The sequence below is a fragment of the Hypanus sabinus genome, chromosome 19 (assembly GCF_030144855.1).
Source record: "Hypanus sabinus isolate sHypSab1 chromosome 19, sHypSab1.hap1, whole genome shotgun sequence".
Classification (NCBI taxonomy): domain Eukaryota; kingdom Metazoa; phylum Chordata; class Chondrichthyes; order Myliobatiformes; family Dasyatidae; genus Hypanus; species Hypanus sabinus.
The window spans coordinates 5,833,551-5,852,152 of record NC_082724.1 but is presented as its reverse complement, the minus strand read 5'-3'; the positions used below and the strand labels follow the sequence as shown (position 1 = coordinate 5,852,152).

Here is an 18,602-nt window from a genome sequence, read left to right as displayed (position 1 = left end):
GACCATACCAACTTGGGCTTTCAACTAGTGTGCAAACGTGGGTGCTTCAGTGTCCTCCCAATTCCCAAAGATGTAGTCGTTCATAGTTAATTGGTCTTATAGGTGTAATTAAGCAGTGCAGGCTTGTTGGGCTAGAAGGGCCTGCTACCGTCCTGTGATTCTAAATAAAATAAAATAACTCGACGCGGTGCAGTAGAACATCCATCAACCTATTGTATCCAGCAGCACCTCTGAAGTTGTACCCTCCCCCAATCTTTTGCTGCAGCCTTGCATATTTTTACTTGATAAAAGTATACCTAATTCTCTTGACATTGTCTTCACTTCTCTCTGGTTCTCTTGTGTTGTCATTAAGATGCAGATATCTCTTTGCTTCTTTAGCACGGCCAGAGGTTGCTTTGTCCTAATGAACCACCTGGTACAATTTTGGCTGAAGCCAGGTTTCAAAGTTCAAAGTAAATTTATTATCGAAGTGTGTATAAGTCACCTTATACTACCCCGAGGTCCATTTTCTTGTAGGAATTCACAGAACAAGGAAATACAAAGGAATCAGTGAAAAGCCACACAAAAAAAAGACTGATAAACAATCAACGTTCAAAAGTAAACAAACTGTGCAAATACAAAAAAAAACAAATAAGTAAATAAATAATGCTGAGAACTTGAGTCCTTGAAAGCGACTCCATAGTTTGTTGAATCAGTTCCGAGTTGAAGTTATTCCCTTTAGTTCAGGAGCCTGATGGTGGAGGGATAATAACTGTTCCTGAACCTGGTGGTGTGGGACTCCTGTACCTCCTCCTTGATGGCAGCTGTGAGCAGATACCCTGGCCTGGATGGTGGGGTCCTTGATGATGGATTCTGTTCTGAGTTAAATCTGTCCTTTCATTTCAGGTTGAACAAACAGCTTTTGCTTTGCTCGTACTCCGTCTATTTTGGCAATTTCAATTATCTTCTGTTTCATGGGCATCTCCTTTTACCTCCCAGCTGCACATGGGATGCTGCCTGGACAAGAGGGAATGTCTTATGAGGACAGGTTAAGCAAGCTAGGGCTTTCCTCTAGGACAAAGGAGTATATGAGATGAATTGACAAAGATCGACAAGATGATAAGAGACATAGATCGAGTGGATGAACAGAGACCTTTCTTCCCAGCATGGAAATAGCTAATACAAGGGAGAAAGGTATGGGGGGTGTCAAAGGTGAGTTGTTTTTACACAGAGAGGGGTGAGTGCCAGGAGGCTGGTAGAGGCAAGTATGTTAGGGGTGTATAAGAAACTCTTTGATCAACACATGGAATATAGAAAAACTGAGGGCTATGTAGGAGTGAATGGTTAGATTGATCTTAGAGTAACTTAAAGGTTTCTTCCTCCCATCCACCCACCCACTCACACACACATACAGGCAGTCTTCCGACTGCAGGAGAAGTCTCTGTGGCTCCCGCCTTCATTGGACTCTCTAGTGAACTCCAGGACTTGTACACCCAGGGTTTTAGCCATTGGCCTTTGACTTCTGATTGACCTTCGGGCTTTGATCTTTGGTATCGACCCCAGGACTAGCCGATGACGGGATCACGAACTCCAGGCCTCAAACTCTGAACTTGCTGATTTGTGTACTGCCCCTCATGCTGCTCACATGGTGACCTGATCCTGCAGCCTTATAAAGCATTGGTTAGACCACACTTGGAGTATTGTGAACAGTTCTTGTCCCCTTATTTGAGGAATTATGTGCTAGCATTGGAAAGGGTCCAGAGGAGGTTCACGGGAATGGTTCCAGGATTGAAAGGGTTAATCCATGAGGAGTGTTTAATGACTCTGGGCCTGTACTCACTGGAGTTTAGAAGAATGGGGGGGACCTCACTGAAACCAACTGGATATTGAAAAGTTTAGATAGAGTGGATGTGGAGACGATGTTTCCTGTAGTCGGAGAGTCTCGGACAAGAGGGCACAGCCTCAGGATGGAAGGACGTCCCTTTAGAACAGAGATGAGGAGGAATTTCTTTAGCCATAGGGTGGTGAATCTATGGAATTCATTGCCACAGACAGATGTGAAGGCCAAGTCATTGAGTGTATTTAAAGCAGAGGATGAGAGGTTCCTGAATAGTAAAATCATCAAAGGTTATGGGGAGGCCAGAGAATGGGGTTGAGAGGGATAATAAATCGGCCATGAAGGAAGGGTGGAGTAGTCTCAATGGGCTGAATGGTCTAGTTTTACTTATCATCTTAAATTGGATGCATTCTCTGATGAGGTTATTGAACTAAAAATAAAATGTTTGAATAAATAATTGGTGATGCTCCGGGGAAAAGAGCAGATGAAGAGGACTAATTGGATAACTCTTCTGAAAAGCAAACACCGCCCAAACGTCTTCATTAGTGATGCAATTCTATCAGTTGGAATTTCAGATGAGCTCAAATTTATGGAGTGTGGAAGGGTGGGAGGCTGCTCAGGGAGACCTTTGGATTCAGAGAGCGCGGAGATGCAGGCACACGAATGCGATGCCTGCATTATAAAGAGGCTTTACTCTAAAAGAGATTGACGAGGGTGGTGAATTCATGCACCAGACATGTGTTGTTAATATCAGGGTTTGAATATTTTATGGGGAAGTGTTTAGGTGACAAGCATGTAAAGTGAATGTAATTCTGAAAGATATTCTCTCACCACCTGTTGTAGATTCCCATCCCCCTCCATAGGTTTTATTATTATTGATAATTAGTATTATTAAGGATCCCATCCATCCAGCATCCTCTTTGACTTCCTACCATCAGACTGAGACTCCGATGCATAAAGACAAGCACGGTCAGGAGGAGAAATAGTTTCTTCCCTAAGGCTGTTAGATTTCTGAGCTCCCTGCCATATCGCATTCAAAGTGTCACAAGTTAATCTGTTCGGTATTTTACAATACTGAGATATGCATTTTACTTTATTTATGCATATTTCATCTGCAGATTTTATCTTCACTTTCATAAGTTATACGCTACGTGTTATGTGTGCTACGGTGCTATATACCCCGATTCAGAAAGATATTGGCTCGTTTCTATATACAGTATATAGTGTATTTAGTTAAATGACAATGAACTTGATGACTTGAGTACAACAATTCGGGGGGGTTCCCAACCTTTTTTATGCTGTGGAGCCTTGCAATTAACTGAGGGGCTCATGGACCTCAGTTTGAGAACTCCTTAGAGGTGAACCGTCTCGTGCAGGACTCTGGCAAAACTGCTTGGTCAGTTTAAAGTTCAAAGTAAATGTATTATGTTACCATATACAGCCCTGAGATTCATTTTCTTGTGGGTATTCTCAGTAAAAGAAATAGAATAGAATCAATGAGAGACGACATGCAAAGACTGAGGAGCAACCAATGTGCAAAAGAAGACAAATATTAAATAAATAAACAACTAAATAAATAAATAAGTGAATAAATAATGCTGAGAACATGAGTTGTACAGTTATTGAAAGTGAGTCTGTAGGTTGTGGAATCAATTCTGAGTTGAGGTGAGTGAAGTTATCCACACTGGTTCAGGAGCCTGATGATTATAGGGTAATAACTGTTCCTGAACCTGGTGGTATGGGACCTAAGGCTCCTTTAGTTCCTTCCTGAGTCAGAGATGCTCTCTTTTAAGTAAGATCTTGAGGGACATCAATAGGGTGAATGCATGCAATCTTCTCCCCAGTGTTGGAGAATCAAGAACTAGAGGGTATATGTTGAAGATCAAGGTTTAATTGGAGCCACAAGAGACTGAAGATGCAGGAATCTGGAGCAACACACATGTTGCTGGAGGAACTCAATGGGTCAGGCAGTATAAATGGAGGGGAGTGGATAATCATTTCCTTGGTCTTGCTGATGTTGAGTGCAAAGTTATTATTGCAATGGCACTCAACCAGCTGATCAGTCTCACACCTGTCCTGTGTAAGTGTATTTCAAAGAAAGCATGGCAGTGCCTGTACTTCCTTAGGAGTCTGAGGAGATTTGTCACGACATCTAGAACTTTGGCATTCTTCTATAGATGTGTAGTGGTGAATGTATTGACTGGCTGCATCATGGCCTGGTTTGGAAACACCAATGGAAAATCCTATAAAAGGTAGTGGATTTGGCCTAGTGCAACATGGGTAAAGCCCTTCCAACCAATGAGCACATCTACGTAAAACACTGTCGTAGGACAGCAGCATCAGTCATTAAGATCTCCACCACCCAGGTAATCCTCTCTTCTCACTGCTGCCATCAGGTACAAGATACAAGAAGGTAAAAGAGCCTCAGGACTCACACCACTAGGTTCAAGAACAGTTACTACCCCTCAACCATCAGGCTCTTGATTGAAAAGGGATAACTACATTCATTTGCCCCATCCCTGAAATGTTCCCACAACCAATTATCTAATTTTCAAGGCTCTTTATCTCATTATTTCATACTTATTGTTATTTATTTATATTTGCATTTGCACAGTTTGTTGTCTTCTGCAGTCTGGTTGATCTTTCATCGCTTCTGTAATAGTTATTATTCTATAGATTTGCTGAGTATGCCTGCAGGAAAAAGAATCATAGAGTTGTATGAGATATGTACTTTGATAATAAAATTGACTTTGTACTTTGTAGACTTTCTCATCACCATCTGAAATTCTGCTGACAACTGTCTCATTAATGGTGAATTTATAGATGCCATTTCCGCAGACATGGGTGTTGTGAGGGCAGAACAGTTGGTTAAATACACGTGCTGGAGGTGTGCTCGTATTGATTGTCCGTGAGGAGGTGACATTACTATCAAACTGTACTGACTGTGGTCTCCCAGTGATGATCCTGGTGAAGAAGGAGGTTCAGAGGCCGAGGTTTAGAAGGTGGTGATGAACACTGAGGGGATGATGGTGTTGAATGTCAATCTCTAATTGCTAAGCAGCGGTCTGGGGTATGTCTTGCAATTGTCTAGATACTCCAAACCAGAGTGGAGAGCCAGCGAGATTGCGTCTACTGTTAAGGCATTAGGCAAATCGCAGTACTTGCTCAGGCAGGATTTAATTCTGGTCATGACCAACCTGTACTGAGATACAGCAAGAAACTTTGTTTTGCATACCATCTATAAGCACCATTTCATTATACCAGGGTTTTGAGGTAGTACAAGGAAAACAAAACCATACACAGAGTGTTACACTTACAGGGAAAGCTCATTGCAGTTGGACAACAAGGTACAAAGTTACAATGAGGTAGATAGTGAAGTCAAGAGTCCATACTGTTGTCATGGGGGACCATTCAATAGTAGAATAGAAGCTGTTATAAAGCCTGGTGGTACATGCTTTCAGCTTTTGTATCCTGTGCCTGATGGGTGGGGGTGAGAAGCAAGAATGTTCTGGGTGGGTATTTGGTTATGCTGGCTGCCTCTTAAGGTACTGAGAAGTATAGACAGAATCTGTAGAAGGAACACACACAAAATGCTAGTGGAACGCAGCAGGCCAGGCAGCATCTATAAGGAGAAGCACTGTCGACGTTTCGGGCCGAGACCCTTCGCCAGGATGCTGCCTGGCCTGCTGCGTTCCACCAGCATTTTGTGTGTGTTGCTTGAATTTCAAGCATCTGTAGATTTCCTCATGGTTGCTGTCCATAGAAGGAAGGCTGGTTTCCATGACACACTGAGCTGTGTCCACAGCTCTCTGCAGCTTCTTGCAGTCATGTGCAGAGCAGTTGTCATACCAAGCTGTGATATACCGAATCTGGACAGGATGCTCTCAATAAAAATTGGTGAGGGTCAATGGGGAGATACCAGGTTTCCATATCCTCCTCAGGAAGTGGAGGCAGTGGCGAGCTTTCTTGACTGTGGCATTTACACGGCTGGAGCAGGAGAAGCCGGTTCACTCCCAGGAGCATAAAGCTTTCAACACTCTCAACCTCAGTACTGTTGATGTAAGTCAGAGATTGTGCAGCACCCACCCCCCACACTTTCTCAAGTCAATGACAAGCTCTCTTATTCTGCAGTGTCAGAGATAATTTAATGTGGCAATTAAAGTCAGAGTCCTTGACGTTATATATGGTGCCACAGCCCACAAAAGTGCTGCTATCACAGCTCGGGACATCAGAGTTTGGAGTTCAGTTCTGACGCCATCTATAAAGAGTCTGTACATCCTCCCTGTGTACGTGTGTGTTTCCACTGGGTGTTTCTTCTCATAGTCCAAACATGTACCGGTTAGCAGGTTACTTGGTGTAAATTGACCTGTGATTAGGCTAGGGTTAAATAGGTAGGTTGCTGGATGGTGCGGTTCGTTGGGCCAGAAGCATATTCCATGCTGTAACTCTTGATAAATAAAGTACACAAAATGCCATAATCAGAAAATCTGGGGAAGGCGATATGGAGCTTGTGATCCCAGGATGGCAACAACACAGCTATAGTGTATTAGAGGCTAAATCCATTAGGAATGAATTAAAGACAAGAGAAAATAGATTACCTTAATAGGAGTTAAAGGCAGACTGGCTAATTGTGGAAACTGGAACATTAAGGCGAATATGTAAAATATGTTAAGGGCTTGAATTAATGATAATGAAAAGTATGAATCATTTCTAAAGAAGGTAAACTGGCAAGAATAGAAACAATTAGCGGCACTTTTTTCCACAATGTATGTGAAGTTTGTTTTTAACTCAGTAGTTACAAATTATAACCAAATAGAGAGAGCAGCTGGATCAAATCAGGGAAGATAAACCAGTCTGCTTTTAATTTATTGAGATTAAGTTTAAGAGCTGTGATGATATGTTGTAGTGTTATAAGAACCTAGTCATACTTGGAGCATTGTGTTCAAATCAGGTCACCTCATTTTAGGAAGGATGTAGAAGCTTTGGATAGGAAGTAGTGGAGGTTTACCAGGATGATTCCTGGATCAGGGAGTATGTACAATGAAGAAAGATTGAGCAAGCTAGGTCTTTTCTGTTTGGAGAGAAGGAAAATGAGAGGTGACTTGCTAGAGATGAGATGATAAGAGGCTTAGATTGAGTGGACAGCCCAAGAGATCAGCAGTTTCTGAGATACTCACACCACCCCATCTGGCACCAGCAATTATTCCATGATCAAAGTCACTTGGATCACATTTCTTCCCCACTCTGATGTTTGGTCTGAATAACAACTGAACCTCTTGACCATGTCTGCATGTTTTTATGCCTTGACTTGCTGCCATGTGATTGGCTGATTAGGTGTTTACATTAATGAGCAGATGTGCAGGTGTACCTAATAAAGAGGCCACTGAGTGTATGTTCTATGTTCTTCAATGTGAATAACTGGATATAAGAGTCTCCAACATGCATTGTTTTTAGACAAAGATTGAGAAGGATGCCAAGCTCTGTTTCAGAAGGACCTTCTAATCCAATTGTTCAATCCAACTCGAGCTGTTCTTTGCCTCCTCCTGCAGTTGGCCACGGGCAGAGTGAAGGTCAGCGCCTGAGCGTGTCTAACTTCAGTGTCTACGTCCGCGACTGCCTGCAGCACATCGACATGATGAAACGCCGTTTCCCAGATCTGAAGATCTTCCTGTTGGCACATTCCATGGTGAGTGTCTTCAGAATAAAAATGGGTTGAACACACACGTGATCCTATTCTCACAAGTGTATCTGTAGCAAGAGGGTGGGTAAAAATTCTAAAACCAGAGAAAATCTGCAGATGCTGGAAATCAAAGTAATGCACACAAAATGCTGGAGGAACTCAGCAGGCCAGTGAGCATCTGTGGAAAAAAGTAAACATTTGACGTTTCAGGCTGAGACCCTCCATCAGCAAAAGAAAAGGTAGTATTGGAATGGGGAGGGATGAAGTAAAGAGTTGCAAAGTCAATTGGTGAAAGAGATAAAGGGCCAGAGATTAGAGAGGACTGAAGGCCATGGAAGAAAGGGAGGGCAGGTAAAGGTGGGGGGAGGGAGGGAGAGAGAGGGAGAGAAATGGGAACGATGAAGGAAAGGGGGGGCAGTTTGAGAAATCTATGTTCATGCCATCAGATTGGAGGCTACCCACATGGAATATAAGGTGTTGCTCCTCCAACCTGAGTGCAGCCTCATTGAGGAAGCAATGTACTGACATGTTGGAATGGGAAAGGGAAGCTGAATTAAATTGGGAGGCCAGTGGGAGATCCCGCTTTTTCTGGCAGATGGAGTGTAGGTGCTCGGCGAAGTGGTCTCCCAATATATGTCGGGTCTCACTGATATGCAGGAAACCACACCGGGAGCACCGGATACAGTAGATGACTCTAATGGACTCACAGGTGAAGCATCGCCTCCCCTGGAAGGACTGTTTCTGGACTTAAATGGTAGTGAGGGAGGAGGTGTAGGGGCAGGTGTAGCGCTTGTCCCGCTTGCAATGATGTGCCAGAAGGGAGACCAGTGGGGAGGGATGAATGGACAAGGGAGTCGCGTGGGCAGCGTTTCCTGCGGAAAGCAGAAAGTGGGGGTGGGGGGGGGGGAAGGAAGGACGTGCTTGGTGGTGGGATCCAGATGGAGATGGTGGAAGTTATGGAGAATTTGCTGGACATGGAGGCTGGTGGAGTGGTAGATGAGGACAAAAGGAACCCTATCTCTGGTTATGGTTGTGGGTGGATGGGGTGAGGGTAGACGTGCATGAATTCGATGAGATGGGGGTGAGGGCAGTGTTGATGGCGGAAGAAGGAGAGCCCCTGTCTTTGAAGAAGGACATCTCATTAGTTCTGGAATGAAAAGCCTCATCCTGAAAGCAGATGTGGGGAAGGTGGAGGAACTGAGAGAAGAGGATGGCATTTTTTTTCAAGTTACAAGGTGGAAGAGGTATATTCCAAGTAGCTGTGAGAATCAGTGGGTTTATATAAAAAAAATTCAGAGGGTAAACTGTCTCCAGATATAGAGACAGAGAGATTGAGAAAGGGGAGGGAGGTGTCAGAAATGGACCAGGTAAATTTGAGGGCAAAGTGGAAGTTGGAGGCAAATTTGAAGAAGTCGATGAGCCTTGCATGGGTGCAGGAAGCAGCACCAGTAAGGATGTATATCATGCCTTGTAACTTCATGGTCCCTCCATGCATCTTTTCCTCATTTGTCCTCCATTCCTTCCGGCCTTAAATATTCCTACAGATCATTCCCTATCTTTTTTCCTCTGCTTCTCTCTCTCCCATCCTATCCCCATCTCCTCCCTTCCCTACACTAACCCGTTTAGAGATGGTTTGTAGATTGTGTTCCATGGTAGCGTAGTGGTTAGCACAACACTCACAGTACCAGCGACTCGGGTTCACCTCTCGACACTGCCTGTAAGGAAGTTGTATTTTCTCTCTCTGACCTCGTGGGTTTCTTCTGGGTTTCCTCCCACATTCCAAGGATGTACCGTTAGCAGGTTAATTGGTCACTATACATTGTCCTATGATTAGCCTAGGGTTAAATCTGTGGGTGGCTGTGCCGAGAGGCTCGAAGGGCTGCGAGGGCCTCCTCCTCACTGTATCTCAATAAAGAGAAACCTCCTGACGCCTGCCAATCACTCCTCTCTGCAAAGCACGTTGAGTTGGAGACATACAGCTCAGAAACAGGCCCTTCCACCTACTATGTTCATACTAGCCATCATCCTATCCATACTAATCCTATTTACCGGCACCTGGTCTGCAGACTGCTAAACCTTAAAAGACAAAAAGGATAAAAAGATTAGCTTTATTTGTCATATGTACATCAAACCATATAGTGAAGTGTGTCGCTTGCGTCTAATCAAATTAGTGAGGATTTCTCTGGGTGGTCCTTAAGTCACTGTGGAAGAAATCCACTCAGTCACAAGGAGAACATACAAATCTCCTTACAGACAACGGCAGGAGTCGAATCCTGACTTTACAACTGGCGTTGTAGTAGCATTGTGATAAATGCTACGTTACCATGCCTTGGCATATTTGTTCTACTGACTCTTCACTTCTCTGTCCCTCTTCAGACACTTGAGTATGTTTTCTGGGGCTGCTGTCTGTAAGGAGTTTGTACATTCTCCCCATGTCTGTGTGATTTGCCTTTGGCTGCTCTGGTTTCCATAAGCCCACAAGATATAGGAGCAGAAGTAGGCCATTTGGCCCATCATGTCTGTTCCACCATTCAATCACAGGCTGTTCCAATTCTTCCAGTCATCCCCACTCCCCTGTCTTCTCCCCATTACCTTTGATGCCCTGGCTAATCAAGAAGCTGTCTATCTCTGCCTTAAATACACCCAAAGACTTGGCCTCCACAGCCGCTCGTGGCAACAAATTCTACAGATTTACCACCCTCTGACTAAAGTAATTTCTTTAGCCAACATAGCTCCCTAGGTCTTTGAGGCATGCAAGCCTCCAAACCAAACGACAAGGTCGCAGTCCTCTTGGAAGGGTTAAATCGTCACATAGGTCCAATTGTGTCATGTGGGCTCATTGGGCTGGAAGGACCTGTTGTAACTCTAAATCAGGGGCTCCTGATCTTTGATATGCCATGGACCCCTTCCATTAAACTTAACTCTTTATTCATTATAATTGTTTAATGTTATTGATTATTGTTGTACGTCACACCCTGAATAACACATCACAGCTAATTCCTAATACATGTAAATGTATACAATGAATGAATTTGATCCTTGATTTAAAAAAGTCTGAATCTGTCATAATTTTATATATCACATTTGTATCTTAATATTCCTCAAGGCTGTGTTGCATTCTCATCCTGAAACATCGCAGTGGCTCGACCCCTGCATGTGTGCTCCAAAGTGTTAATTACCAGACATTGTGGCTAATTAGATATCAGAAGGCAGCTTGCTGCAGTGACATTGAAATTATTTGTTAATCCAGTTTCCTGGATCTTGTAGATATTTCAGCCCAGTCCTGATGTTTGGGGTGCTGAGGACATCTCTGTTATTAGCTCTTTGACTAGTTCTGGTGCTTTTTGCAGCAAGAGAGCTAACTGTGCATTCGTTTAACAGCCGGAGCCCCTGGGGCGAGGGGGATGTTGCTTAATGATTAATTCATCCTCTGATTGACCTTTGAGCCATTGAGAGAATGCAGAAAGCAGTATGATCAGGTCTGGAGCAGATGCAGTGCAGAGAATATCATCTGTTCCTTTAGCCCCTGCCCACTCGCCTTCAGAACAGGCAGGTTGGCATCATGGTCAGCCAAGACACGATGGGCCGAAGGGCCTATTCCTGTGCTGCTCTGGCTCCATTCTCTCAGCCCCCTGAATAGGGAACTCCACAAGGCAGAAAGGGTGCCAGCTTTGATCTCCACAGCCTCTCCACTGGGTGTGCGTTGCCCAGTGTGTATGGGAGTGAATCTAATATCTGATTTGTCCAGTGTGCCAACAAGCACACTCAGATCACAGATATCAGCTCCAATTGGCAGTGGGTTAGCCAGAGAGGAGCTAATGGGTGTTGGGAGCTGGAAGTAAGTTCAAAGTAAATTTGTTATTGAAGCACATATGTTACCATATATTACATTGAGATTAATTTTCTTGCTGGCATTTACACAGCATCAAAATAGAGGGCCATCCCTTTAGAACAGAAATTAGGAGGAATTCCTACAGCCAGAGGACAGTGAAGCTGTGAGATTCATTGCCACCTACACCTGTGGAGGCCAAGTCATTGGTTATATTTAAAGCGGAAGTTGATAGGTTCTTATTTAGCTAGTGCACCAAAGGTTACGAAGAGAAGGAAGGAGAATGGAGTTGAGAGTGATAGTGAATCAGTCATGATGGAATGGTTGAGCAGACTCGATGGGCTGAATGGCCTGATCCTGTTCCTATATCTTATGGTGTTATGGAAAGTGAGTCTGTAGGTCATAGAATTAGTTTGGAGATGTGTTTAGTGAAGCTATCCACATCTGTTCGGGATCTTGATGGTTATAGGGTAATAACTGTTCCTGAACTTGGTGTGCGGGACCTTAGGCCACACCATTCTACCAGATGGTAGTAGCAAGAAGAGAGCATGGCCTGGATGGTGGGGGTCTTTGATGATGGATACTGCTTTCTTGTGGCAGTGCTTCTTGTAGATGTGCTCAATAGTGGTGAGGAATTTCCCTGTGATGAACTGGGCTATATGCACCACTTTCTGTAGTTGTTACCTTCCCTGGGCATTGGTGCTATCGTACCAGGTTGAGATGCAACCAGTCAGGCTACTGTCCAATTTGCATCTTCAGAAGTTTATCGAAGTTTTTGGTGAAATGCTGAATTTTGCAAACTTCTAAGAAAGTTAATGAAGTAAGTAGTGAGATGAAGTTTTGGGATTGATCTAGGTTAGTTACTCATCAGCAGTAATATGACATATCAGTATGTGCACAGCTGTCTAGGTGTGTCTTAGGAATGGGATCTTCATGTACCTGTATTTATCTCTCAAACAAGGGTTCTATAAAAAATTATCTGCTTGTTATCTCATTACAGTCGTTGAGTTATAAAGGGAGACAAAATAGAAACAAGTATTGAAGTTGAATGAGTCCACACGAGCACCAACCTCCCAGTTACACTTTGCCTGCATAGATCCCATTTTAATCTCCCATTAACTTGGCTCAAATTCCACCACACACTCATGCACTAGTCAAAATACAGCAGCCAGTTAACTTGACTATCTGCACATCTTTGGGATGAGGGGGGTTACTGGAACACCCAGGGAAACCCATGCAGTCACAGGGAGAGCATGCAAACTCCATAGGGACAGCACCTGAGAATAAAGAGATTAGTTCTAGTTTTACTTGTCATGTGTACATCAAAATATCCAATAGGATATGCTGTTTGTATCAATAGCACAGTCTGAGGATGCACTGGGGACAGCCCACAAGTGTCGCCATGTTTCCAGCATCAACATATCACCCAAAAATAACTAACGCTAACAGTGTGTCTTTGGAATGTGGAAAGAAAAGGGTGACCTCATTGAAATCTATCGAATGTTGAAAGGCCTTCCTTGATAGAGTGTACGTGGAGAGGACATTTCCTATGGCAGGAGACTATGACCAGAGGATACAGACTCAGAATAGAACGGCGTCCTTTTGGAATGGAAATGAGGAGGAATTTCTTTAGCCAGAGAGTGGTGAATCTGAGGAATTCTTTGCCACGAGCACCTGTGAAGGCCAAATCTTTGGGTATATTTAAGGCAGAGGTTGACTGGTTCTTGATTAGTCATGGCATGAAGGGATATAGGGGCAGGAGATTGGAGCTGAGGGAAATGGATCAGCCACAATGAAATGGTGGAGCAGACTCGATGGGCTAAATGGCCTCATTCTGCCCTATGGTCTTTGGTCTAAAATATGCCATTTGTGTCAACAAGAAAGACACTCTGAGGAGTTGAGCAGCCCACAAGTGTCGCCAGCATAGCATGCCCACAGTGTACTAACCCTAACAGTGTGTCTTTGGACTGTGGGAGGAAACCGGAGCACCTAGAGGAAATCCTCACAGTCACGGGGAGAACCGACAAACTCCGTACAGCCAGCGGCAGGAATTGAACCCCAGTCAGTGATCACTCTGAAGCGTTTCACTAGCCGTGACACTACTGTGCCACCTGAAGTTAAGGTTGAAGCAGGGTCAATGGAGCGGTGTGGCCACTATCACCAGGATCTTTCCGTACACGCACTGTCTGTTGTAGAGACTCAAAGGAATGAGGAATTAATGCTGACATTGCAACTGACAATCCTCAGGCGGTGAGACTAATGAGTACCCTCCCATCACTGAGGTCTTGTCACTAGTACAGCGAGCTGTTTACAGTTTACCTGTGCTGTATTTGGAATTACATTTTATTAACTTATTCATCTTATTCATGGTAATATTTTGTTTTATGTGCTGTGTGTAATATGCACCATTATCTGGAGGAACATTGTTTTATATGGTTGTTTATAATGCTCTTTTCTCACTGCTACCATCGAGAAGGTGATACAGGAGCCTCAAGACTCACACCATCGAGTTCAGGAACAGTTGTTACCCCTCAACCATCAGGCTCTTGAACCAGAGGGGATAACTTCACTCAACTTCACTTGCCCCATCACTGAAATGTTAACACAACCAATGGACTCACTTTCAAGGACTCTTCATTTCATGTTCTCGGTATTATTATTTCTTATTTTTATATTTGCACAGTTTGTTCTCTTCTGCACTCTGGTTGAACACCCAAATTAGCTGGTCTTTCATTGATTCTGTTAAGGTTATGATTCTATAGATTTATTGGGTATGCCCACAAGAAATTGAATCTCAGGGTTGTATATGGTGACGTACATGTACTTTGGTAATAAAATTTATTTTGAACTTTGAACAATAAACTTGAACTAGAACACATCTGGTGAAACACAAAGGAACAAATTACTTTACAACCAGTTCTCTGATACATCCTGGAATCAAGAAGTTAGGAAGTAGTGGATAAGCAAGCAGTGTGTGGAGCTTGCAGGCATGAAAGTCTGCTGGGGCCAGGAATCTGAAGTATGCATTGGAGCCACACGCTGGAATGCCAGGGGCTGAAGAGCGGCCTGATAGAAATTGATGAAGTTCTGAGAGCAATAGACGGAGAAGGTTGTCCAAGGTTACAACTGGACATTAACAGGATGCAGAGCTGGGCTGAGAAGTGGCTGATGGACTTCAACCCAGGCAGCACGGTGGTCAGCGCATCACTTTGCGGCATCAGCAACCATTGCTCAATTCCTGCCGCTGTCTGTAAGGAGTTCTCCCCGTGACCTCATGGGTTTCCTCTGGGTGCTCCCACAATCCAAAGACACACCGGTTAGTAGGTTAATTGGTTACCTGGGTGTAATTGGGCAATGCAGGCCGGGAAGACCTGTTACCGTGCTGTCTCCCTAAATAAATAAAATAAAATCCAGAGAAATGTGAAGTGATTCACCTTGGAATATTAAATTTGAATACAAGGTTAATGGCATGATTCTTGGCAGTGTGGAGGAACAGAGGGATCTTGGGGTCCACGGCAGAGATCCCTTGAAGTAGTCACACAAGTTGATAGGGTGATTAAGTTGATAAGGTCTGTGGTCTTCATTAGTTGGGGGATTGAGTTCAAGAGCTGTGAGGTAATGTTGCAGCTCTATAAAATTCTGCTTAGACCATTGTGTTCAGTTGCGGTCGCCTCATTATAGGAAGGATGTTGAAACTTTAGAGAGGCTCCAGAGATTTATCAGGATGATGTCTGGATTAGAGAACACAATTAGGGGCATTTAAAAAAAATGTTAGGCAGCTGGATGACAGAAACGAGGAGGGTGATGTAGGAGGGAAGGGTTAGATTGATCTTAGTAGGTTAAAAAGTCAGCAAGTTGGCCAAAGGGCCCGTACTTTGCTGTGACGTTCTACAGGTAAGGGACAAGCTTTATTTGTCACATGTACATCAAAATATTGAAATGTGTCACTTGTGTCAATGACCAACGCAGTCTGAGGAATAGCTGGGTTAGCCCACAAGTTGTAATGGGTCAGGATTAAAACATTAAAGTCTACAAGGCAAGCTATTTTTACACCAAGACTGGTTGGTGCCTGGGATGGGTTGTCAGGGGAACTGGTGGAAACAGGTATTATAGTATCATTTAAGAGCAATTTGGACAGACACCTGAATGGAGTTCAAAGTAAATTTATGAACAAAGTATGTAAGTGTCACCATATACCTGAGATACATTTTCTTGCAGGCATTCACAGTAGAAGAGAGAAATATAACAGAATTAATGAAAAACTACACACAGAAACTAACAAACAACCAATGTGTAACAGAAAATAAATACAAAATATATAAATAAATACATAAATAATACTGAGAACATGAACTGTAGCGTCCTGGAAAGTGAGTACATGGATTGTTTAGTGTTGAGAAGAGTGAAATTTTTATCGGGTCTGGTTCAGGGGCCTGATGGTTGAGGGGTATTAACTTTTCCTGAATCTGATGGTGTGGGACCTAAGGCTCCTGTACCTTCTTCCTGATGGCAGCAGTGAGAAGAGGGCATGTCCTGGATGGTGAGGGTCCTTGATGATGGACTCTGCTTTCTTGAGGCAGTGCTCCTTGCAGATGTGCTCAGTGGTGGGGAGGGCTTTGCCTGTGATGGACTGGGCTGTGTCCATCACCTTCTGTAGATTTTTCCATTCCTGGACATTAGTGTTTCCATAAACAAGAGAAAATCTGCAGTTGCTGGAAATCCAAGCAACACCCACAAAATGCTGCAGGAACTCAGCAGGCCAAGCAGCATCTATGGAAAAAAGTACAGTTGAGTTTTGGGTCGAGACCCTTTGGCAGGACCAGAGAAAAAAAGATGAGGAATAGATTTTTAAAAAAATGAGGAGTAGTGTTTCCATATCAGGTGGTGATCCTCTGGAATCCGATGTTACTGACAGACAGAGAATGGAGGGATATGGAACTTGTGCAGACAGATGGGATTCAGTTGGACTGGCACCACAAGGTGGGAAGAGCTTGTTCCTGTGAAGTACTGATCTATGTTCCATGTTCCACTGCCTTCAGGAGCATTTTCTCAGCCAGTACATTGGTAAGCCCAGCTAGAAAGGCTTCAACGTTCTATTCAGAAATCTGTCTCATTTACACTCATTGCCTCTGCCTCCACAACCTCCCAAAGATTCACAGCTGCCTGGCCGAAATAAAAGTTCAATTCCCTGGAGACACAAAGTACGGAAGACGTAGTAATCTATAACAATACACGGTCTGCTAGAGGAACTCAGCGGGTCGAGCAGCATCTTATAGGGGAAAGGAATTGTCGATGTTACATCGAGGAGAAGGAAATCTCTGATCTCAAATCTCTGCTGCCTTGCGGCAATGCCCACTCATGAGGGAGGCTTTGGGAGTAAACCCTGAGGGAAAAATCTTGAGCTGGAGTCCCTAAGGCAGTCCTACACTGAACTCAATGCTGACTGGCAACTCCTGCGACACTGCTGTATTGGTACCAAACTGTATCGGTCTCTGCCGTTCCTTTTAGTTCATCAGATGTGTGGAGAGGGGGAGCCTGCTACATGGGCAATAGCTTGCTCTCCATATTGTACTGCCCTGGCTTTGCATATCTAGACAGCTAGGACACAACATCCATGGCCAACCCTGCCCAGCGGAGGCCTCAGAATGACACAAGCTAAAAAATAAACAGAATAATTCTACTGGTCCGTCGTAAGTGATGAGATGTGGGTGGTGGCAGGGTCTCATTCGGTGAGACCTGGCTGTTCTTTTCCCTTCCAGTCAAGATGGCGCCAGTGTACAATGCTCCTTCAGTCAACATCTTCTGGATAGACCACAAAACTATTTATTTCACTTCTCTTATGTCTGTTTCTCATCTTGAATGTGATTCTGAAACTGCTAGAGCCGTTTGGAGATTGATTCAGCAATTCAGCACTTTGCTGTCTGTGAGAAGATTCCGGGAACTAGTGAGTACGAACCTCAAGGCAAAACAACTTCAAGACTGGCGTGAGCCAATGTACAACCCCATTTTGCCAATTAATGCTTCCATTATTCACTGATTAGAGTGGCGCAATGGATTGCAACCTTGGGGCAAATGCATAGGGTGAGCGCTGATTGCTGGTGGGATCGCTCTGCTGCTAAAGTTGAAGCCAGTGTGGCCTACTGTTGCGCCCAAAGCCTCTCTTTTGATGATGCTGGTGAATGTTACCAAGGTTTCTGCGTATGGATTTTGAACTATAGACTTTTTATTTCAATCTTATGGTTTTTATATTCTGTGCTTTCATGTTCTTTCTTGTTTATTTGTGCAAGGAGGGAGGGATCTGGGGATCGATGTTCTTGTTGCATTTCATGTGGGGGGTGGTTGATGATCATGTTGGTGGTTTTGCTGTTTCTTGCTGAAATGACTTGCATGGTTTTTCTTTGTTTTGTGTCTGTCTGGAGAAGCAGAATCTCAGAGTTGTATACCACATACATACTTTGATAACAAATGAGCCTTAGATGGGGGAATCTCATTGGAACCAATCGAATATTGAAAGGCCTAGATGGAGTGGATGTGGGGAGGATGTTTCCAAGGGGGGGGGAGCACTACCTCAGAATAGAAGGATGACCCTTTAGAACAAGTAGTCGCATGGACTGTGGGAAGAAGCTGCTTATCATCCTAACAGTCCTTGTTCCCAGCTGGATCTGGAAGCATGCCTTATGAAAACAGGTTGAGTGAACTCGGCCTTTTCTCCTTGGAGCGATGGAGGATGAGAGGTGACCTGATAGAGGTGTACAAGATAATGAGAGGCATTGATCGTGTGGATAGTCAGAGGCTTTTTCCCAGGGCTGAAACGGTTGCCACAAGATGACACAGGTTTGAGGTGCTGGGGAGTAGGTACAGAGGAGATGCCAGGGGTAAGTTTTTTACTCAGAGAGTGGTGAGTGTGTGGAATGGGCTGCCGGCAATGGTGGTGGAGGTGGATACGATAGGGTCTTTTAAGAGACTTTTGGATAGGTACATGGAGCTTAGAAAAATAGAGGGCTATATGGGTAAGCCTAGTAATTTCTAAGGTAGAGACATGTTCAGCACAACTTTGTGGGCCGAAGGGCCTGTATTGCACTGTAGGTTTTCTATGTTTCCATGTTATTTTGCTGGGATACAGACTTGTGTCTCCTGGTTAGTGGTCCAGAACTCTTGCCGATTTGAGGGAACTCAAACTGTATACCAAGTGTTCCTAACCTGGGGTCCACAGCCCCCTTGCTTAATGGCATTGGGCCGTGGCATAAGTAAGGTTGGAAACCGCTGCTGTACACTGA

At 44.0% G+C, this 18,602-nt stretch overlaps 1 protein-coding gene across 2 annotated transcripts in view; it reads left to right on the top strand.

The window, feature by feature from the left end:
- Positions 1 to 18,602, top strand: part of mgll (monoglyceride lipase) — a 104,221-nt gene that overhangs the window by 39,167 nt on the left and 46,452 nt on the right. For both annotated transcript variants that reach the window (XM_059943937.1, XM_059943938.1), the window contains one exon: positions 7,366 to 7,502. In XM_059943937.1, the coding sequence (XP_059799920.1) occupies positions 7,366 to 7,502 (137 nt within the window). The remainder of the gene's footprint in view (positions 1 to 7,365; positions 7,503 to 18,602) is intronic.